We start from the raw sequence: 26,227 nt of genomic DNA, 5'->3' as shown, positions 1-26,227 counted from the left end.
CTTTGCTTATCATCCCGATTTCTTAATGGGACTATACTTTTTATTAAAGTCTGAAACCAAGCTGTGTTTTTTTAGACGTTCAGTGTTGCTGGCATAGCGAAAATATCCAACAAACTTCCTGTAACAAGTATTTAGAGAATACTGCTAAAACAATACATATCCTGTACCAGGCCCAAACAAATTTCTGTCACCTACGTACAAGGGCCATAACTCTGTAAAAAAAAAAAAAAGGACCAATTGCCATGAAAGTCTTAACTACATCTGTAACAGTAAAGTTATATATAAAATTTCAGCATTGAGGCCTTGTGAATAAAACATCTGGTAAACTATGTAGGTCAGACCCACGAAACCAGCTGGGGACTAAAATTAATTCACCTTTCTATGAGATTTGTGTGTCTTGTCTGGTATACTGCAGTCAAACACTTCATTTTCCTTTTCATATTTCTGGAACAATGCTATTGTTGACCTGGAATGAAGATCAAATATAACCACTTAAAATGTTGAAGATTTTCTAAAAATGAAGCAAAAATAACACAATCTGATACTTGTAAATCATATCATTTGCAATCCTACAATACAGGGCTCGCGCTGTTGGTAGCCAAATTAGCCATTGGCTAATTTTTACTAAAAAATGGCTAATAAATTTGCAAGTGGCTAAAATTTTGGCTAAGCCATTTTCTGTCTTCTGATGTGAACAAACGGTTACATAATCTATCCGACACCTCAAACATAATAATACTACCAAATATTCAATTAGCGTAATGGCAATCTCGCGACCGGTAACGAGAAACGGTGTCATGCAGAATACAGCGTAGACCTTATAATGTTTGCTTATTTTAATAATCACGGTTATTAATTTTAACGGCATGCATTCATCATGTATGACAGCAATGTCTGGAACATCTGTAACTTGTTATTTTCACTTTGTAAAATCTTTGAACCAAAAACAGACCGACAATGCGTGTCAATTTGAATACACATGCCAGTACAGGGCCAAAAGACGTAGGCTATCTCAAGGGTTGGGTTCAGCCAGACCGAGCGAAAACAAAATGTTCGCTAGACTGGTTTGTGCGCTTCATGTTAAACCAAATGGACACGACGAACACCTATCAAATAGTTCGCGAACGTTAGGAAGAACGTTCGTTGGCTGAACTGAGGGGCTTTCGGCGCGAATATACGCAATCTAATTAGATTGGAATATACGTCACGCTTCAGAGTCGGCTGACACCCGCGTGTCAAGAGACATCGTTGCGGACATTAAACAATACGATTACGCAAAAGTAAATCTTGATGTAAATTTGTAGAAAAACAATAGTTGTTCGCATCAATGAATACCTAACTGTAGTTTTTGTTTATTCCTTTGTCTTTGTTAATTTCGCACCCATGGTCGAGAGCACGCATGCAGATCGCGATCGCCGGAAATGAACATGCAGTATTTAAATTGAAGTTAAATGTACACTGAATAAAATTAGTTTACAATAATCATATTTGTTAGATAATTTTAGATATAAATTTGTAAGACTATGAGGTGACATTTAATAAGTTAGCTGGATTTTAAAAAGACCGTATTTTTTGTTTGTGTTTTTCTTTTAATAAATGGAGTATACTGTGAAGTCGGCATTCTTAGCCGAGGTATTTTGTAAGCAGAAATCACAACAAGCATTTAACTGCGTAAAACAAATTTGGCTAAAGCATTTTCAATATGGCTAATAAAAATTCCATTTGGCTAATATTCTGGCTACATGTATTTTTGATCCAGGGTGAACCCTGCAATAGGAACAAAATCAGTCTGCTGAACAATGGATGTGTATAAATGTTCAAGTAACTATTTGCTTGAAAAGTAAAAGGTTTTGGGTTTTTTTATATACCACTCCCAAATATAAATATTTTAACAGGTCGTCAGGAGTATAACTGTTGGGTATTACATTCTATAAATGGCATATTTTAATTTAAATTAGATGACTTTTGATGGAAGTTTTATTTACATTGATAATGAAATATAAAAACTCACATTCTTGCCAAGTCTGGTATCAGCTGACCTTCACCGGTTGAAGGACACTGCTTGGATATGTGAGTCGCAAACCTCCGGACAACAGGGTGGAAATGATTCTGAAAAAACAAAAGCAATTCATTTTCATTCATTTAATCAATAAATGCATTTTAGGCTGATGGTACTCATAAGTGTGTTCACATAAGGCTAACATTTTGTTCCATAAAATGGTATAAAGAGCAAAATATATCTGTTCAAAAAGCAATCTTTGTTTTAGTAACAACCAAACACTTATTGAACAATTCTCTAAGAGCATATTTGTGAAAAATTACAATGCAATATAAGAAACGTGCTTCTACTTATCCTTGTGAATTTTTAAATTGCACTTTATTAATCAAAATAATATGTTATGCATGGAATGAGAAATTTCAGGGAATGGACATTGAGCAAATTCCAAAGGGGACATGGAGAATATTTCATGACATCATTTCTCTTAAAATGGGTAGTTTCCAAACTATCTAACAAGCCAAAATAAGCTGGAAACATCTTTCCATCCAGAAGCTATTTACAGTCAACTTTTGCATCATTAATAGTAATCAGTATCTGTTGTGTTAATTTCAGTGGGTAATAGGTCATCTCCAAGAAGCAGCCAATCAAATATCTGTAAATCATTTTTGAACAAATATTGGACGTCGTTATGTGACAATCAAATTTTACACTGTGGTCTCTCAAATGACTTTTGTAGGAAAATGTATTCTTATAAAGCAAACAGAAATCATCAGGCGATTAACTTAACAAGACACTATTGCAAGATATCTTATTTGCAAGGTTTTGAACACAACTGACAAAGATAATGGCTGGATTTTTTATATCTCAGAAGTCCAGGGCCCCGTTCCACGAAGCGATCTTGGCCCTAAGATCAACTTAAGTGCATAGGGTAGCTATGCGCCTAAGGTAATCTTAGGGCTCAGATCTCTTCATGGAATGGGGCCCTGGTAAACGACGTACTCTCAAAGTAGTGATTTCCCACAGAGTTGCGTTGTGGGCGTGGCAGTGTTCCGGGTCGTCCAGCTCCGGCAGATACACACCGCTTCCCTGAGCCTCGTTATCAAACAGAAGGTCCGTACTCGTGTGATTCTGAAAACAAACACATTAACTCCAGGATTATTAAATATATAATAATAATGTTACAGTGCTCTCTGAACCAAGATAAACAAATAATGGAAATGATTATTAGGATCTGGAACCAATTTAATAATCACCGACAGAAGAAAGGTTCATGTTTTAAAGTTGACTTTAGGAGAAATACTACTTCAAATGAAATGCCATTTCTCATTTATATCACATACCATCCCAAAATGTTAAAACATAAGTAGAACTAGTATTTTTACTATGGATAGAAAATTTCCCCTATAAATAGGAACCAAATTCCAAATTGCCAGTTAAAAGCAGTTTTATGTTCTAAATTACTGAGAGTCCATTACAAAAGTGGTCAAAAGTATTGAGTAAAGGGTTTAAGCAAAACAATCTAAAAGAAGATATTGAAAAACACTGTTTTGTTGAAAAAAATCTACCCATTTAAATGCAATAAAACAAGTGTTACTTTTCACAAATATGAAGTTATCTAAAAACATATTCAAATAATTTAGATTTGTTATCAATGTGTCCGGTCACCTACATTTACTTATGTATCATTACAGAATAGTTCAAGTTAATTCCAAATATTTATTAGTTTTATAAAAGTGCTATTAATAGTTGCATTCACACTATCATTTTTAGTCCGGACTAAACATTCACACTAACCATTTTTCAGGTCTACATTGGTACAGACTAGTGTAACCCGGACTAGTTTGGTATGACCAAAACCATCGATCTAGGCTCATAAATGTTTCGCTTGCAGTCACATATTTTTGTATGATAAGGTAAAAATGTGTGTGAACGTGCCACTTCAATTTAGTTTGGACTAAATTTAGCTCGTACCAAAAATGCAAGTGTTAAAGCAGCTAATGAGACAGACAAACTGAAAAAGATCCCCTACATGTATCAAACTGCGGACAGCGGAGAGAATTCCAAGGACTGCGTGCGGCTGGTGCTGCAGACAAATGGTGCACAGTCTCTTGAGGAATGCCAGGATTCTGGGTTGGGAAACCTACAAAGAGTAATACAATGTTTCAAAGTGTAACACAACCTTTCAAAGTGTAACACAACGTTTTAAAGTGTAACACAACCTTTCAAAGTGTAACACAACATTTTAAAGTGTAACACAACCTTTCAAAGTGTAACACAACCTTTCAAAGTGTAACACAACGTTTTAAAGTGTAACACAACCTTTCAAAGTGTAACACAACGTTTTAAAGTGTAACACAACCTTTCAAAGTGTAACACAACCTTTCAAAGTGTAACACAACGTTTTAAAGTGTAACACAACCTTTCAAAGTGTAACACATTTTAAAGTGTAACACAACCTTTCAAAGTGTAACACAACGTTTTAAAGTGTAACACAATGTTTCAGCCTGTCAGCAGTGTCACACATAACACAAAGAAAAGGAAAGTTGGTTTATCAATGCTCCAGCATACTGTTAGTCATAAAAATGCTCCGGTGTATTGCTTTTTTTACAAATGTATTGTGGATTTTTTTTTTATCTGAACCTCACTAGAACTATTCATCTCTGATCAGAACAAGTATTCCACAGATCTACATCTTTATTGTATACTGACGGCCAAAACAAACTTTACATACATAAAATCTGAATCATTTAATAAATATTGTTGCTAATTGAAAAAGAACCAATTTAGAAACCACCTTACAAACACTTTGCATGTGTCACAAATAGCACTGTGACGTTTAACTGTTGAACTTCAAGATACTTTCATAATCCCACCATATCATTTGTGGGTTTTCTATAATACAATTTCAAGCCTTGTGAAGTTTCTTTTGAACGTCAGTATAGATAATTCCAGCAATTACACCCTATTACAAAATCAAGTATTTCACTGACTAGTATGGGTAAAACGATCTTATCTCTTTATTGCAGCTCATTCCAATATTTACACTCTAATTACAACAAACAAAACACGCATCAAGCTTGATGCTAATACGTTTGTATTTACATCACAATATATGTGGGTGGGTGTTTCCCATCCTGTTCAGGTAGTTCTAATGAAAACATATCTGTATACTGAAGTGAGACCAGTACAAGTTAACTGCATATTATTTACCTGTCTTTTTCTCTTGCTTATCATCAAGTCGAGGCAGTTCAGAATTATTAAAATATCTTTGCTGTCACTTCCTGAAAATCCATAAAGATAAATGCAAGATATTTAAACATTTAAAAATATATGTAGTTGACAAGTGCATTTCCTAATTCCTTAATGTCAGAAGAAATCTACATCACTTAGAAATAAACAAACACAAACGTTATCTCACTCTGCTGAATGAATTACTGACAACAGTTTAATAAATAAGTAGAAAAAGTGATAAGCCCAGTCAAATATCTCACTCTTATAATAAAATTAAGAAAATCTACTGAATTAATAATGACTTTGTAATTGTGAGAGATTTAGATGTGTGTTTATACCTGCGTGTATTTTCAAAAGTTTTTGATACAGATGTCTGTAGAAGTTCATCGGGTCAATGTTTAGTGCTGCCCCCTGGCCAGACAAGATGGTGAATGCTGTCTGGATACACTGCAGACTTTGTCGGTATTGTAACTCCTGCAAAATAAACACTACTTTAACATCATAATAATTGTTCCTTGTACTTCCTGGAAAATAAACACTATTTTAACATCATAATAAATATAACTTATAATTCCTGGAAAATAAACGTTACTTTACATCATAATAATTTTAAAAATAAACATCACTTTAACATCATATTTACAAGATGTTGTCCACTGACAGTTGTTAACAACAGCAAACCAGTATGAAATTAAGCCAAGCTATAAACTCACCCCAGATTCAAGTATATTTTTGAAGACAGTAAACAGATCGTCAAAGAAATCTATGTTGATCAGATGGGCAAACCTGTAACAGATTGCAATCAGATATCACACCACCAAGAAAAACAAAACACACAGAAAATTACAGGGATGTGAGAGCTATGCTGAAACGCGTAAATGCACTTTTCCATTTTGTCTAAAAAATCAAAAACATAATGTTCAATACTGTTGACCACACAAGGTTCATTTGCATGTTTTCATGGTTTCAGGTTTATGATGTGTGCCTTATATTATAAGTTAGAACCAGTTTAGATTTGTTAGCATTGAATGCAATTTTTAGCAGTTCCAGGGGTTGCAAACAACAGTTTTCCTACAGGGGCCCTTAAGTGGCTCCTGGACCCCGGCCACAGTAAGTTTTTTTGTTCCAGCCCCTTTCACATCCCTGAAATTATGTACAAAAAACATTTTCATTCAAAATGCGTATTATGCATACAAATTATAGATAATAGTTTCTGGGACAAGTTCTTTTGTAGATGTTTTTTCTGACATGAGTGTCAAGAAACCCATTCCTTCGAGCGAGCCTTGGCAAGCTCCACAGATTAATTTTCTTGAGAAAAGTATTGGAAAGAATATCTACAAAAGCATGAGTTCCAGAAATATTTTTCAAGTGCAATTAGTCTAAGACTTATAATCTTATTATATATAATAACAGGGTCTGAAACTCACCAAAAAAATATGGTGGCCCCCAAAATAATAATGGATGTTGTCAAGTTGTGGTAAGTGAACCACGAGCATGATTTTAATGTGGAATACAAATTAATTGTGGTTCATATGTTATAGCTCTAAAGATCGGCCACATAATATTATTTGGACGACTAATGCAATATTTTTTTAATATTTGAGTCGCCCAAACTGGACATTGGGTCGCAATTGGCGACCTGGCTACAGGCCGTTTCGAGCCCTGTAATAATCATTTTATAAAATTGTATGTATTTTATTTTTCTAATGCAATGTCACTCATTTTCTCAACTCAACTATTATGGCTCAAATATATAAAAATTAATTAAAGCCGCACACCCTAGTTCCATCCAGCGAAAATAAATTATAATTTGGTTAATCTACAAACCTGTAACACACTTAGATCACGTTTTTATCAAATGGGTAAAAAAGCAGGTTTTATATCGATAAATACCATGGGAATCCCCATGTCCCAATTGCTTGAAATAATTTTGAAAGTTTGTATTCTGATGTCACCGGTAGATGTCGCTCGAAGCACAACAATGCCTACGTCACTACAATATCACAGACTTGGGGTGCATTCTTTTCACCTTCCTGGACATGTTCCAACTGTTCTGTCCTGGTTGTATCCCCTCTCCAGATATCGTAGGACTTAGCAAAATTATTGGTTTTAAGGGTTTGTAACGTTTTGTATTGAGATACTTACTTGTCTGAACTTTATTGTTACTGAAAATTTTCACGAACTGTGAAGAAAAATCTCACAAATGAACAACAACAAATCGGATGTTGATTGCGCGAACCGTGCACGAGAAAACAAACCGAATTAAAATGATAACGGTCATGTGGTATACCAACGTCTGTGACATTGAAATGGAAATATCCCGTCTAAAAATAGATTAGACCTTGTCTGCTCAACGGTTTTTTCTCAAACGTGCGTCCTTTTTTCAGAAATACGAAAAATGCATTTTGTGGTATTACAAACACCAGGATTACCAGGATTACCAAAAAACACTTCAGGTGAATGGAAATGTATATTCTAAATAATAAACGGTAAGTAAAGTGCAATTTTATTTGTGAAAAAATGGGTTTAATAGCGAAAAACAACGCCGTAATGGTTAACAACTAGCTGTAACTAGGGTGTGTCCCTTTAATATTAAAAAAACAACATTACTTTGTGTAATTTCTATAGCAAACTAGACAAATCAAATAGCTTCCATTAATTCATAAAACTAAGCTGTATTAGCAGAAATACAGCCTGACTTTAAAGTATACAATAACTTACTTTGCAAGTCCTTCGAACACAGAGGGCAACAGTCCTGACTTCCGGGCTTGTTTGAGAATCCTGAAGTAGGTTACAAAAACAGCGTTCATCACCTCTGTGTGCTGGAAATATAGTCAGAATAATGACATCAGGATTACTTAATCTCTAGTAAACATTGATAGTTTATGAATCTGATTGTCTGAAATGAAAGAATGGAATGCACATTGTTTAATCAGTGGCTGTTCAGTGTCAAATGACTGTGACACGTCATTTATATACATTTACTCATAATCAGGACAGCACATACCCGGTATCATGGCTTTTGATAAACCAGAATAGCACATACCCAGTATCATGGCTTTTGATAAACCAGGATAGCACATACCCAGTATCATGGCTTTTGATAAACCAGAATAGCACATACCAGGTATCATGGCTTTTGATAAACCAGAATAGCACATACCCAGTATCATGGCTTTTGATAAACCAGAATAGCACATACCCAGTATCATGGCTTTTGATAAACCAGAATAGCACATACCCAGTATCATGGCTTTTGATAAACCAGGATAGCACATACCAGGTATCATGGCTTTTGATAAACCAGAATAGCACATACCCAGTATCATGGCTTTTGATAAACCAGAATAGCACATACCAGGTATCATGGCTTTTGATAAACCAGGATAGCACATACCCAGTATCATGGCTTTTGATAAACCAGAATAGCACATACCCAGTATCATGGCTTTTGATAAACCAGGATAGCACATACCAGGTATCATGGCTTTTGATAAACCAGGATAGCACATACCCAGTATCATGGCTTTTGATAAACCAGAATAGCACATACCAGGTATCATGGCTTTTGATAAACCAGAATAGCACATACCCAGTATCATGGCTTTTGATAAACCAGAATAGCACATACCAGGTATCATGGCTTTTGATAAACCAGAATAGCACATACCCAGTATCATGGCTTTTGATAAACCAGAATAGCACATACCCAGTATCATGGCTTTTGATAAACCAGAATAGCACATACCCAGTATCATGGCTTTTGATAAACCAGAATAGCACATACCCAGTATCATGGCTTTTGATAAACCAGGATAGCACATACCCAGTATCATGGCTTTTGATAAACCAGGATAGCACATACCAGGTATCATGGCTTTTGATAAACCAGAATAGCACATACCAGGTATCATGGCTTTTGATAAACCAGGATAGCACATACCCAGTATCATGGCTTTTGATAAACCAGAATAGCACATACCCAGTATCATGGCTTTTGATAAACCAGAATAGCACATACCCAGTATCATGGCTTTTGATAAACCAGGATAGCACATACCAGGTATCATGGCTTTTGATAAACCAGGATAGCACATACCAGGTATCATGGCTTTTGATAAACCAGAATAGCACATACCCAGTATCATGGCTTTTGATAAACCAGAATAGCACATACCCAGTATCATGGCTTTTGATAAACCAGAATAGCACATACCCAGTATCATGGCTTTTGATAAACCAGGATAGCACATACCAGAATAGTATCATGGCTTTTGATAAACCAGAATAGCACATACCCAGTATCATGGCTTTTGATAAACCAGGATAGCACATACCAGGTATCATGGCTTTTGATAAACCAGAATAGCACATACCCAGTATCATGGCTTTTGATAAACCAGAATAGCACATACCCAGTATCATGGCTTTTGATAAACCAGAATAGCACATACCCAGTATCATGGCTTTTGATAAACCAGAATAGCACATACCCAGTATCATGGCTTTTGATAAACCAGAATAGCACATACCCAGTATCATGGCTTTTGATAAACCAGAATAGCACATACCCAGTATCATGGCTTTTGATAAACCAGAATAGCACATACCCAGTATCATGGCTTTTGATAAACCAGAATAGCACATACCAGCATGGCTTTTGATAAACCAGAATAGCACATACCCAGTATCATGGCTTTTGATAAACCAGAATAGCACATACCCAGTATCATGGCTTTTGATAAACCAGAATAGCACATACCCAGTATCATGGCTTTTGATAAACCAGAATAGCACATACCCAGTATCATGGCTTTTGATAAACCAGAATAGCACATACCCAGTATCATGGCTTTTGATAAACCAGAATAGCACATACCCAGTATCATGGCTTTTGATAAACCAGAATAGCACATACCAGGTATCATGGCTTTTGATAAACCAGAATAGCACATACCCAGTATCATGGCTTTTGATAAACCAGAATAGCACATACCCAGTATCATGGCTTTTGATAAACCAGAATAGCACATACCCAGTATCATGGCTTTTGATAAACCAGAATAGCACATACCCAGTATCATGGCTTTTGATAAACCAGAATAGCACATACCCAGTATCATGGCTTTTGATAAACCAGAATAGCACATACCCAGTATCATGGCTTTTGATAAACCAGAATAGCACATACCCAGTATCATGGCTTTTGATAAACCAGAATAGCACATACCCAGTATCATGGCTTTTGATAAACCAGAATAGCACATACCCAGTATCATGGCTTTTGATAAACCAGAATAGCACATACCCAGTATCATGGCTTTTGATAAACCAGAATAGCACATACCCAGTATCATGGCTTTTGATAAACCAGGATAGCACATACCCAGTATCATGGCTTTTGATAAACCAGAATAGCACATACCAGTATCATGGCTTTTGATAAACCAGAATAGCACATACCCAGTATCATGGCTTTTGATAAACCAGAATAGCACATACCCAGTATCATGGCTTTTGATAAACCAGAATAGCACATACCCAGTATCATGGCTTTTGATAAACCAGAATAGCACATACCCAGTATCATGGCTTTTGATAAACCAGAATAGCACATACCCAGTATCATGGCTTTTGATAAACCAGAATAGCACATACCCAGTATCATGGCTTTTGATAAACCAGGATAGCACATACCCAGTATCATGGCTTTTGATAAACCAGTAGCACATACATATCATGGCTTTTGATAAACCAGGATAGCACATACCCAGTATCATGGCTTTTGATAAACCAGGATAGCACATACCCAGTATCATGGCTTTTGATAAACCAGGATAGCACATACCCAGTATCATGGCTTTTGATAAACCAGGATAGCACATACCCAGTATCATGGCTTTTGATAAACCAGGTATCATGGCATAAACCAGGATAGCACATACCCAGTATCATGGCTTTTGATAAACCAGGATAGCACATACCCAGTATCATGGCTTTTGATAAACCAGAATAGCACATACCCAGTATCATGGCTTTTGATAAACCAGGATAGCACATACCCAGTATCATGGCTTTTGATAAACCAGAATAGCACATACCCAGTATCATGGCTTTTGATAAACCAGAATAGCACATACCCAGTATCATGGCTTTTGATAAACCAGGATAGCACATACCCAGTATCATGGCTTTTGATAAACCAGGTATCATGGCTTTTGATAAACCAGGATAGCACATACCCAGTATCATGGCTTTTGATAAACCAGGATAGCACATACCCAGTATCATGGCTTTTGATAAACCAGAATAGCACATACCCAGTATCATGGCTTTTGATAAACCAGGATAGCACATACCCAGTATCATGGCTTTTGATAAACCAGAATAGCACATACCCAGTATCATGGCTTTTGATAAACCAGGATAGCACATACCCAGTATCATGGCTTTTGATAAACCAGGATAGCACATACCCAGTATCATGGCTTTTGATAAACCAGGATAGCACATACCCAGTATCATGGCTTTTGATAAACCAGAATAGCACATACCCAGTATCATGGCTTTTGATAAACCAGGATAGCACATACCCAGTATCATGGCTTTTGATAAACCAGAATAGCACATACCCAGTATCATGGCTTTTGATAAACCAGGATAGCACATACCCAGTATCATGGCTTTTGATAAACCAGGATAGCACATACCCAGTATCATGGCTTTTGATAAACCAGGATAGCACATACCCAGTATCATGGCTTTTGATAAACCAGGATAGCACATACCCAGTATCATGGCTTTTGATAAACCAGGATAGCACATACCCAGTATCATGGCTTTTGATAAACCAGGATAGCACATACCCAGTATCATGGCTTTTGATAAACCAGGATAGCACATACCCAGTATCATGGCTTTTGATAAACCAGGATAGCACATACCCAGTATCATGGCTTTTGATAAACCAGGATAGCACATACCCAGTATCATGGCTTTTGATAAACCAGGATAGCACATACCCAGTATCATGGCTTTTGATAAACCAGAATAGCACATACCCAGTATCATGGCTTTTGATAAACCAGGATAGCACATACCCAGTATCATGGCTTTTGATAAACCAGAATAGCACATACCCAGGTATCATGGCTTTTGATAAACCAGAATAGCACATACCCAGTATCATGGCTTTTGATAAACCAGAATAGCACATACCCAGTATCATGGCTTTTGATAAACCAGGATAGCACATACCCAGTATCATGGCTTTTGATAAACCAGGATAGCACATACCCAGTATCATGGCTTTTGATAAACCAGGAAATAGCACATACCCAGTATCATGGCTTTTGATAAACCAGAATAGCACATACCCAGTATCATGGCTTTTGATAAACCAGGATAGCACATACCCAGTATCATGGCTTTTGATAAACCAGGATAGCACATACCCAGTATCATGGCTTTTGATAAACCAGGATAGCACATACCCAGTATCATGGCTTTTGATAAACCAGGATAGCACATACCCAGTATCATGGCTTTTGATAAACCAGGATAGCACATACCCAGTATCATGGCTTTTGATAAACCAGGATAGCACATACCCAGTATCATGGCTTTTGATAAACCAGGATAGCACATACCCAGTATCATGGCTTTTGATAAACCAGAATAGCACATACCCAGTATCATGGCTTTTGATAAACCAGGATAGCACATACCCAGTATCATGGCTTTTGATAAACCAGGATAGCACATACCCAGTATCATGGCTTTTGATAAACCAGGATAGCACATACCCAGTATCATGGCTTTTGATAAACCAGGATAGCACATACCCAGTATCATGGCTTTTGATAAACCAGGATAGCACATACCCAGTATCATGGCTTTTGATAAACCAGAATAGCACATACCCAGTATCATGGCTTTTGATAAACCAGGATAGCACATACCCAGTATCATGGCTTTTGATAAACCAGGATAGCACATACCCAGTATCATGGCTTTTGATAAACCAGGATAGCACATACCCAGTATCATGGCTTTTGATAAACCAGGATAGCACATACCCAGTATCATGGCTTTTGATAAACCAGGATAGCACATACCCAGTATCATGGCTTTTGATAAACCAGGATAGCACATACCCAGTATCATGGCTTTTGATAAACCAGAATAGCACATACCCAGTATCATGGCTTTTGATAAACCAGACATACCCAGTATCATGGCTTTTGATAAACCAGGATAGCACATACCCAGTATCATGGCTTTTGATAAACCAGGATAGCACATACCCAGTATCATGGCTTTTGATAAACCAGGATAGCACATACCCAGTATCATGGCTTTTGATAAACCAGGATAGCACATACCCAGTATCATGGCTTTTGATAAACCAGGATAGCACATACCCAGTATCATGGCTTTTGATAAACCAGGATAGCACATACCCAGTATCATGGCTTTTGATAAACCAGGATAGCACATACCCAGTATCATGGCTTTTGATAAACCAGGATAGCACATACCCAGTATCATGGCTTTTGATAAACCAGGATAGCACATACCCAGTATCATGGCTTTTGATAAACCAGGATAGCACATACCCAGTATCATGGCTTTTGATAAACCAGGATAGCACATACCCAGTATCATGGCTTTTGATAAACCAGGATAGCACATACCCAGTATCATGGCTTTTGATAAACCAGGATAGCACATACCCAGTATCATGGCTTTTGATAAACCAGGATAGCACATACCCAGTATCATGGCTTTTGATAAACCAGGATAGCACATACCCAGTATCATGGCTTTTGATAAACCAGGATAGCACATACCCAGTATCATGGCTTTTGATAAACCAGGATAGCACATACCCAGTATCATGGCTTTTGATAAACCAGGATAGCACATACCCAGTATCATGGCTTTTGATAAACCAGGATAGCACATACCCAGTATCATGGCTTTTGATAAACCAGGATAGCACATACCCAGTATCATGGCTTTTGATAAACCAGGATAGCACATACCCAGTATCATGGCTTTTGATAAACCAGGATAGCACATACCCAGTATCATGGCTTTTGATAAACCAGGATAGCACATACCCAGTATCATGGCTTTTGATAAACCAGGATAGCACATACCCAGTATCATGGCTTTTGATAAACCAGAATAGCACATACCCAGTATCATGGCTTTTGATAAACCAGGATAGCACATACCCAGTATCATGGCTTTTGATAAACCAGGATAGCACATACCCAGTATCATGGCTTTTGATAAACCAGAATAGCACATACCCAGTATCATGGCTTTTGATAAACCAGGATAGCACATACCCAGTATCATGGCTTTTGATAAACCAGAATAGCACATACCCAGTATCATGGCTTTTGATAAACCAGAATAGCACATACCAGGTATCATGGCTTTTGATAAACCAGAATAGCACATACCCAGTATCATGGCTTTTGATAAACCAGAATAGCACATACCCAGTATCATGGCTTTTGATAAACCAGAATAGCACATACCCAGTATCATGGCTTTTGATAAACCAGAATAGCACATACCAGGTATCATGGCTTTTGATAAACCAGAATAGCACATACCCAGTATCATGGCTTTTGATAAACCAGAATAGCACATACCCAGTATCATGGCTTTTGATAAACCAGAATAGCACATACCCAGTATCATGGCTTTTGATAAACCAGAATAGCACATACCAGTATCATGGCTTTTGATAAACCAGAATAGCACATACCCAGTATCATGGCTTTTGATAAACCAGAATAGCACATACCCAGTATCATGGCTTTTGATAAACCAGAATAGCACATACCCAGTATCATGGCTTTTGATAAACCAGGATAGCACATACCCAGTATCATGGCTTTTGATAAACCAGAATAGCACATACCCAGTATCATGGCTTTTGATAAACCAGGATAGCACATACCCAGTATCATGGCTTTTGATAAACCAGAATAGCACATACCCAGTATCATGGCTTTTGATAAACCAGAATAGCACATACCCAGTATCATGGCTTTTGATAAACCAGGATAGCACATACCCAGTATCATGGCTTTTGATAAACCAGACATAGCACATACCCAGTATCATGGCTTTTGATAAACCAGGATAGCACATACCCAGTATCATGGCTTTTGATAAACCAGGATAGCACATACCCAGTATCATGGCTTTTGATAAACCAGGATAGCACATACCCAGTATCATGGCTTTTGATAAACCAGGATAGCACATACCCAGTATCATGGCTTTTGATAAACCAGGATAGCACATACCCAGTATCATGGCTTTTGATAAACCAGGATAGCACATACCCAGTATCATGGCTTTTGATAAACCAGGATAGCACATACCCAGTATCATGGCTTTTGATAAACCAGGATAGCACATACCCAGTATCATGGCTTTTGATAAACCAGGATAGCACATACCCAGTATCATGGCTTTTGATAAACCAGGATAGCACATACCCAGTATCATGGCTTTTGATAAACCAGGATAGCACATACCCAGTATCATGGCTTTTGATAAACCAGGATAGCACATACCCAGTATCATGGCTTTTGATAAACCAGGATAGCACATACCCAGTATCATGGCTTTTGATAAACCAGGATAGCACATACCCAGTATCATGGCTTTTGATAAACCAGGATAGCACATACCCAGTATCATGGCTTTTGATAAACCAGGATAGCACATACCCAGTATCATGGCTTTTGATAAACCAGGATAGCACATACCCAGTATCATGGCTTTTGATAAACCAGGATAGCACATACCCAGTATCATGGCTTTTGATAAACCAGGATAGCACATACCCAGTATCATGGCTTTTGATAAACCAGGATAGCACATACCCAGTATCATGGCTTTTGATAAACCAGGATAGCACATACCCAGTATCATGGCTTTTGATAAACCAGGATAGCACATACCCAGTATCATGGCTTTTGATAAACCAGGATAGCACATACCCAGTATCATGGCTTTTGATAAACCAGGATAGCACATACCCAGTATCATGGCTTTTGATAAACCAGGATAGCACATACCCAGTATCATGGCTTTTGATAAACCAGGATAGCACATACCCAGTATCATGGCTTTTGATAAACCAGGATAGCACATACCCAGTATCATGGCTTTTGATAAACCAGGATAGCACATACCCAGTATCATGGCTTTTGATAAACCAGGATAGCACATACCCAGTATCATGGCTTTTGATAAACCAGGATAGCACATACCCAGTATCATGGCTTTTGATAAACCAGGATAGCACATACCCAGTATCATGGCTTTTGATAAACCAGGATAGCACATACCCAGTATCATGGCTTTTGATAAACCAGGATAGCACATACCCAGTATCATGGCTTTTGATAAACCAGAATAGCACATACCCAGTATCATGGCTTTTGATAAACCAGGATAGCACATACCCAGTATCATGGCTTTTGATAAACCAGGATAGCACATACCCAGTATCATGGCTTTTGATAAACCAGAATAGCACATACCCAGTATCATGGCTTTTGATAAACCAGAATAGCACATACCCAGTATCATGGCTTTTGATAAACCAGGATAGCACATACCCAGTATCATGGCTTTTGATAAACCAGAATAGCACATACCCAGTATCATGGCTTTTGATAAACCAGAATAGCACATACCCAGTATCATGGCTTTTGATAAACCAGAATAGCACATACCCAGTATCATGGCTTTTGATAAACCAGGATAGCACATACCCAGTATCATGGCTTTTGATAAACCAGGATAGCACATACCCAGTATCATGGCTTTTGATAAACCAGAATAGCACATACCCAGTATCATGGCTTTTGATAAACCAGAATAGCACATACCCAGTATCATGGCTTTTGATAAACCAGAATAGCACATACCCAGTATCATGGCTTTTGATAAACCAGAATAGCACATACCCAGTATCATGGCTTTTGATAAACCAGAATAGCACATACCCAGTATCATGGCTTTTGATAAACCAGAATAGCACATACCCAGTATCATGGCTTTTGATAAACCAGAATAGCACATACCCAGTATCATGGCTTTTGATAAACCAGAATAGCACATACCCAGTATCATGGCTTTTGATAAACCAGAATAGCACATACCCAGTATCATGGCTTTTGATAAACCAGAATAGCACATACCCAGGTATCATGGCTTTTGATAAACCAGAATAGCACATACCATACCAGTATCATGGCTTTTGATAAACCAGAATAGCACATACCCAGTATCATGGCTTTTGATAAACCAGAATAGCACATACCCAGTATCATGGCTTTGATAAACCAGGATAGCACATACCCAGTATCATGGCTTTTGATAAACCAGGATAGCACATACCCAGTATCATGGCTTTTGATAAACCAGAATAGCACATACCCAGTATCATGGCTTTTGATAAACCAGAATAGCACATACCCAGTATCATGGCTTTTGATAAACCAGGATAGCACATACCCAGTATCATGGCTTTTGATAAACCAGGATAGCACATACCCAGTATCATGGCTTTTGATAAACCAGGATAGCACATACCCAGTATCATGGCTTTTGATAAACCAGGATAGCACATACCCAGTATCATGGCTTTTGATAAACCAGGATAGCACATACCCAGTATCATGGCTTTTGATAAACCAGGATAGCACATACCCAGTATCATGGCTTTTGATAAACCAGAATAGCACATACCCAGTATCATGGCTTTTGATAAACCAGAATAGCACATACCCAGTATCATGGCTTTTGATAAACCAGAATAGCACATACCCAGTATCATGGCTTTTGATAAACCAGAATAGCACATACCCAGTATCATGGCTTTTGATAAACCAGGATAGCACATACCCAGTATCATGGCTTTTGATAAACCAGAATAGCACATACCCAGTATCATGGCTTTTGATAAACCAGAATAGCACATACCCAGTATCATGGCTTTTGATAAACCAGAATAGCACATACCCAGTATCATGGCTTTTGATAAACCAGAATAGCACATACCCAGTATCATGGCTTTTGATAAACCAGAATAGCACATACCCAGTATCATGGCTTTTGATAAACCAGAATAGCACATACCAGGTATCATGGCTTTTGATAAACCAGGATAGCACATACCCAGTATCATGGCTTTTGATAAACCAGAATAGCACATACCCAGTATCATGGCTTTTGATAAACCAGAATAGCACATACCCAGTATCATGGCTTTTGATAAACCAGAATAGCACATACCCAGTATCATGGCTTTTGATAAACCAGGATAGCACATACCCAGTATCATGGCTTTTGATAAACCAGGATAGCACATACCCAGTATCATGGCTTTTGATAAACCAGGATAGCACATACCAGGTATCATGGCTTTTGATAAACCAGGATAGCACATACCCAGTATCATGGCTTTTGATAAACCAGGATAGCACATACCAGGTATCATGGCTTTTGATAAACCAGGATAGCACATACCCAGTATCATGGCTTTTGATAAACCAGGATAGCACATACCCAGTATCATGGCTTTTGATAAACCAGGATAGCACATACCAGGTATCATGGCTTTTGATAAACCAGGATAGCACATACCCAGTATCATGGCTTTTGATAAACCAGAATAGCACATACCCAGTATCATGGCTTTTGATAAACCAGGATAGCACATACCCAGTATCATGGCTTTTGATAAACCAGAATAGCACATACCCAGTATCATGGCTTTTGATAAACCAGGATAGCACATACCCAGTATCATGGCTTTTGATAAACCAGAATAGCACATACCAGGTATCATGGCTTTTGATAAACCAGAATAGCACATACCCAGTATCATGGCTTTTGATAAACCAGAATAGCACATACCCAGTATCATGGCTTTTGATAAACCAGGATAGCACATACCCAGTATCATGGCTTTTGATAAACCAGAATAGCACATACCCAGTATCATGGCTTTTGATAAACCAGGATAGCACATACCCAGTATCATGGCTTTTGATAAACCAGGATAGCACATACCAGGTATCATGGCTTTTGATAAACCAGGATAGCACATACCCAGTATCATGGCTTTTGATAAACCAGAATAGCACATACCCAGTATCATGGCTTTTGATAAACCAGAATAGCACATACCCAGTATCATGGCTTTTGATAAACCAGAATAGCACATACCCAGTATCATGGCTTTTGATAAACCAGAATAGCACATACCAGGTATCATGGCTTTTGATAAACCAGAATAGCACATACCCAGTATCATGGCTTTTGATAAACCAGAATAGCACATACCCAGTATCATGGCTTTTGATAAACCAGAATAGCACATACCAGTATCATGGCTTTTGATAAACCAGAATAGCACATACCCAGTATCATGGCTTTTGATAAACCAGGATAGCACATACCAGGTATCATGGCTTTTGATAAACCAGGATAGCACATACCCAGTATCATGGCTTTTGATAAACCAGGATAGCACATACCCAGTATCATGGCTTTTGATAAACCAGGATAGCACATACCAGGTATCATGGCTTTTGATAAACCAGAATAGCACATACCCAGTATCATGGCTTTTGATAAACCAGGATAGCACATACCCAGTATCATGGCTTTTGATAAACCAGAATAGCACATACCAGGTATCATGGCTTTTGATAAACCAGACATGATAGAAAGAATTAAAATTAAATTCCTGTTTTGACATAGCTCAAAATTCGGTTCATATCATAAACCAACATTTCAGGAAAGGGTCTTAAAGTGTTACTCTTGTTTTATACATTTCGCCGAAAGGCAAAAAACCTCCCGATTAGAATTTTTTACCTGGACAATCTTAAAACAAATGTTAACCCAATTCAAAGACAAATTAGGAAAGCATTTTTTGTTATCCCTTTTCAACTAATATGCCTCAAATAATATAGCAGACAGGGTTAAAAAACAAACAGAACTGAACAATTAAAGCATCTGTCTTTAAAACCCAAACCCATTAAAAACCAGAGCTGAAACGATTTTGAATAGTGCTAACATCTTGAATTTGATGAGATCTTCGTGCTTATAAAATGTTTAGAGACGAAATTGAAATCTTTAAAGACGTCACAAACATACAATTTATATGACATTCCAATGGCATTAAAGTCTCAGAATCTTGAGTCCAGACTCTAAAACGTTTATAAGCACCAGATTTAAAGTAGACTTGAGTGTAGACTTAAATGATTTGTCAGTGCGAAAAATATTGTTTTGTTTATTTATAGCATATTGATTTATTAATCATCTGCTATTGGATGTCAAACATTTGGTAATTCTGACACAGTCTTAGAGAAAAACACGCTACATTTTGCCATTAGTAGCAGGGAAATTCCTTGGTCAAGTAAACCAACAGGTCATTTTTAGAAACTCATTCAAATGAGACAAGTTTGGTATCATTTGAAAGGTTATTATCTCTAGTGTCAAATATTACAGTAATCCTTTCTCAGTAGATGTGTTTTAGTCACTGATAATGCAACTAATGCATTGACCATGAATGCATCACTATTTTACGAAAAGTTCTATTAACACATTTATCAGCATATTTTTTATACATAAGTGAGTAGAAATAAAAATCTTTATACAGGAATAATCCCAGACATGTCCTTTGTTAATTGACATAATATATAAAAGACATATTTATATTTCAAGCAGACTTTTATCCATAATATTTACATGTTACTTGTGTGTACGTCCGACACCAAAATATAACATTTTTTAATCTCCACTTCTGCTAACTGGTTGTAAAATGTTACTAACTGAGATGCAATGTTAATTTTATATGGTTGATTAAAAGATATGAAAACAATTACTGAATATGTAACAATTGCCATGCTACTTTGGTGATGTTACAGTGTACGTCCGACACCATAAAGCATGTTTATTTTTTCCAATTTTGAAGCAAAGTATTGATATTTATGCAGTGCCAGTGTGATTTTAGGAGACATTTTTTATAACTAGAGCCAATTATGAATATCAGTATTAATGTTTTATCCATATAAGTGGATTAAGAGGAATTTATCAATGTTTGCAAAAGGCAGCTTCCTGCCAAAAGTGTTGATTATGTTTTAAAAGGTAAAAATTATACTTTCAGCTAACTGTTCATCTCCATAACAAAATAACAAACCCAGTCATTGCATTTACTGCCAGAATTATACAAACTGGAAACTTTGTAGAGGATCACAACTAACATGGTAATGTGACGTCACATTTGAGGAAACCACTTTTACATTCAATGGCAGCACTTTACTATTTTGAAATTTTCTAGTTCATTTTACAGAGATTATGTGTGGAATCAATAAATATAAAGTTACTTATCACAAATAAATGCAAAAATATTAAAATATGTCTCTTGCACCTTGTTCAGGTCCCTAATCACTGGGGGCTGCCACAGTTACAATTACCCCCATCTTATATGCCTTTAATTTTAGAATAATGAAATTTTTCTGTGGTGCCATCATCTCATAGTCATACATGTAGCTAGTGGCAATTTTTCTTGTGTCACTTGTCATTTGTAGGCCACCCCACCTCATGTAGTCATAGGTGTTACCTTGAATTTATGAACGGTGTTCATCTTAATTTGCTCAGAAATAGTTAAGTTTATGACTAATATTTAAGGTTTCTTTCAAAAAAAACCCCAAGCACATGGCCATGAGGGGAATTCATCCTCACCCCCTGAACCCACCTCCTGTGATGCACCTGGTAATTGTTTTTCATTTTCTTCAAACAAAAATAATAAATCCTAGCTCAAACTGTGTTTTTAATATCATCTTGTTTGTTAACCATAATGACTGTTTTTCAAAACATGTAAAGTTGTATCTCACACAAATATGTCCAACACCAAAACATTTTACGTCCGACATCCAGCATGTTTATCACTATTGTTTTAGTATGTGATTAAAACACAAAGTTTTTACATCTGATATACAGATAAACGTCTACCCTATAGGAATAGGACACAATATTTCTAATATGCCCTCACACGTCACAGAGAATTGGCCATAACCATGTGTGGGTGAAAAATTTAACTTTGTGTGCATACGTCCGACACCATGCATATTTTTCCCTGTATACCTAAAGCGGCATAAGGATGGAATCAAGTTTATATATAACAATGGTGCCCTAGTTGGTTCTTACAATGTATAACAATAAAAAGTTGTGGAACTTTTTGTATATTTATGTAATGCTTGGCTGAAGTGTCCAAAATGTAATTCCGACACCACGGAACTGCCCAGCAAGGGTTCTTTTATACGCACCATCCTACAGACAGGATAGCACATACCAACATACCACGGCCTTTGATATACCAGTCATGGTGGCAACAAAAAATATAGTGCAATGGGTCCACTGAAGGGGATCGATCCTAATCATAAACTGACTGTGCATCATGTTAGAGTCCAAGAGTCAAATCTCTCACGACATCATAAACATACATATATATGGCACTGCTGTTATTAAAGAGTCCAAGAGTCAAATCTCTCACGACATCATAAACATACAATATATATGGCACTGCAATGTTATTAAAGAGTCCAAGAGTCAAATCTCTCACGACATCATAAACATACAATATATATGGCACTGCCATGTTATTAAAGAGTCCAAGAGTCAAATCTCTCATGACATCATAAACATACAATATATATGGCACTGCAATGTTATTAAAGAGTCCAAGAGTCAAATCTCTCACGACATCATAAACATACAATATATATGGCACTGCAATGTTATTAAAGAGTCCAAGAGTCAAATCTCTCACGACATCATAAACATACAATATATATGGCACTGCCATGTTATTAAAGAGTCCAAGAGTCAAATCTCTCACGACATCATAAACATACAATATATATGGCACTGCCATGTTATTAAAGAGTCCAAGAGTCAAATCTCTCACGACATCATAAACATACAATATATATGGCACTGCCATGTTATTAAAGAGTCCAAGAGTCAAATCTCTCATGACATCATAAACATACAATATATATGGCACTGCAATGTTATTAAAGAGTCCAAGAGTCAAATCTCTCACGACATCATAAACATACAATATATATGGCACTGCCATGTTATTAAAGAGTCCAAGAGTCAAATCTCTCACGACATCATAAACATACAATATATACGGCACTGCCATGTTATTAAAGAGTCCAAGAGTCAAATCTCTCACGACATCATAAACATACAATATATATGGCACTGTCATGTTATTAAAGAGTCCAAGAGTCAAATCTCTCATGACATCATAAACATACAATATATATGGCACTGCAATGTCATTAAAGAGTCCAAGAGTCAAATCTCTCACGACATCATAAACATACAATATATATGGCACTGCCATGTTATTAAAGAGTCCAAGAGTCAAATCTCTCACGACATCATAAACATACAATATATACGGCACTGCCATGTTATTAAAGAGTCCAAGAGTCAAATCTCTCACGACATCATAAACATACAATATATATGGCACTGCCATGTTATTAAAGAGTCCAAGAGTCAAATCTCTCACGACATCATAAACATACAATATATACGGCACTGCCATGTTATTAAAGAGTCCAAGAGTCAAATCTCTCACGACATCATAAACATACAATATATACGGCACTGCCATGTTATTAAAGAGTCCAAGAGTCAAATCTCTCACGACATCATAAACATACAATATATATGGCACTGCAATGTTATTAAAGAGTCCAAGAGTCAAATCTCTCACGACATCATAAACATACAATATATATGGCACTGCCATGTTATTAAAGAGTCCAAGAGTCAAATCTCTCACGACATCATAAACATACAATATATATGGCACTGCCATGTTATTAAAGAGTCCAAGAGTCAAATCTCTCACGACATCATAAACATACAATATATACGGCACTGCCATGTTATTAAAGAGTCCAAGAGTCAAATCTCTCACGACATCATAAACATACAATATATATGGCACTGCAATGTCATTAAAGAGTCCAAAAGTCAAATCTCTCACGACATCATAAACATACAATATATATGGCACTGCCATGTTATTAAAGAGTCCAAGAGTCAAATCTCTCACGACATCATAAACATACAATATATATGGCACTGCCATGTTATTTTTAAAGAGTCCAAGAGTCAAATCTCTCACGACATCATAAACATACAATATATATGGCACTGTCATGTTATTAAAGAGTCCAAGAGTCAAATCTCTCACGACATCATAAACATACAATATATATGGCACTGCCATGTTATTAAAGAGTCCACGAGTCAAATCTCTCACGACATCATAAACATACAATATATATGGCACTGCCATGTTATTTTTAAAGAGTCCAAGAGTCAAATCTCTCACGACATCATAACCATACAATATATACGGCACTGCAATGTTATTAAAGAGTCCAAGAGTCAAATCTCTCATGACATCATAAACATACAATATATATGGCACTGCCATGTTATTAAAGAGTCCAAGAGTCAAATCTCTCACGTCATCATAAACATACAATATATATGGCACTGCAATGTTATTAAAGAGTCCAAGAGTCAAATCTCTCATGACATCATAACCATACAATATATACGGCACTGCAATGTTATTAAAGAGTCCAAGAGTCAAATCTCTCATGACATCATAAACATACAATATATATGGCACTGCAATGTTATTAAAGAGTCCAAGAGTCAAATCCCTCACGACATCATAAACATACAATATATATGGCACTGCAATGTTATTAAAGAGTCCAAGAGTCAAATCTCTCATGACATCATAAACATACAATATATATGGCACTGCAATGTTATTAAAGAGTCCAAGAGTCAAATCTCTCATGACATCATAAACATACAATATATATGGCACTGCAATGTTATTAAAGAGTCCAAGAGTCAAATCTCTCATGACATCATAAACATACAATATATATGGCACTGCAATGTTATTAAAGAGTCCAAGAGTCAAATCTCTCACGACATCATAAACATACAATATATATGGCACTGCCATGTTATTAAAGAGTCCAAGAGTCAAATCTCTCATGACATCATAAACATACAATATATACGGCACTGCAATGTTATTAAAGAGTCCAAGAGTCAAATCTCTCACGACATCATAAACATACAATATATACGGCACTGCAATGTTATTAAAGAGTCCAAGAGTCAAATCTCTCACGACATCATAAACATACAATATATATGGCACTGCAATGTTATTAAAGAGTCCAAGAGTCAAATCTCTCACGACATCATAAACATACAATATATACGGCACTGCAATGTTATTAAAGAGTCCAAGAGTCAAATCTCTCATGACATCATAAACATACAATATATATGGCACTGCCATGTTATTTTTAAAGAGTCCAAGAGTCAAATCTCTCACGACATCATAAACATACAATATATACGGCACTGCAATGTTATTAAAGAGTCCAAGAGTCAAATCTCTCATGACATCATAAACATACAATATATATGGCACTGCAATGTTATTAAAGAGTCCAAGAGTCAAATCTCTCATGACATCATAAACATACAATATATACGGCACTGCCATGTTATTAAAGAGTCCAAGAGTCAAATCTCTCACGTCATCATAAACATACAATATATATGGCACTGCCATGTTATTAAAGAGTCCAAGAGTCAAATCTCTCACGACATCATAAACATACAATATATACGGCACTGCAATGTTATTAAAGAGTCCAAGAGTCAAATCTCTCATGACATCATAAACATACAATATATATGGCACTGCCATGTTATTAAAGAGTCCAAGAGTCAAATCTCTCACGTCATCATAAACATACAATATATATGGCACTGCCATGTTATTAAAGAGTCCAAGAGTCAAATCTC

At 36.7% G+C, this 26,227-nt stretch overlaps 1 protein-coding gene across 1 annotated transcript in view; it reads right to left on the bottom strand.

Annotated features, from left to right (window-relative positions):
- The window catches only part of LOC121384126 (nucleolar complex protein 3 homolog), a 49,761-nt gene that overhangs the window by 353 nt on the left and 23,181 nt on the right, over window positions 1-26,227 (bottom strand). Inside the window, exons 13-20 of the mRNA XM_041514366.1 lie at window positions 7,952-8,052; window positions 5,944-6,016; window positions 5,569-5,704; window positions 5,210-5,280; window positions 4,029-4,139; window positions 2,999-3,127; window positions 2,012-2,109; window positions 376-466 (exon numbers count right to left, since the gene is read on the bottom strand). Coding sequence (XP_041370300.1) covers window positions 376-466; window positions 2,012-2,109; window positions 2,999-3,127; window positions 4,029-4,139; window positions 5,210-5,280; window positions 5,569-5,704; window positions 5,944-6,016; window positions 7,952-8,052 — 810 coding nt within the window. The remainder of the gene's footprint in view (window positions 1-375; window positions 467-2,011; window positions 2,110-2,998; window positions 3,128-4,028; window positions 4,140-5,209; window positions 5,281-5,568; window positions 5,705-5,943; window positions 6,017-7,951; window positions 8,053-26,227) is intronic.

This window comes from Gigantopelta aegis, chromosome 10, assembly GCF_016097555.1.
Source record: "Gigantopelta aegis isolate Gae_Host chromosome 10, Gae_host_genome, whole genome shotgun sequence".
NCBI lineage: Eukaryota > Metazoa > Mollusca > Gastropoda > Neomphalida > Peltospiridae > Gigantopelta > Gigantopelta aegis.
The sequence above is the reverse complement of the archived record's forward strand: the minus strand, read 5'-3'. Positions and strand labels throughout refer to the sequence as shown.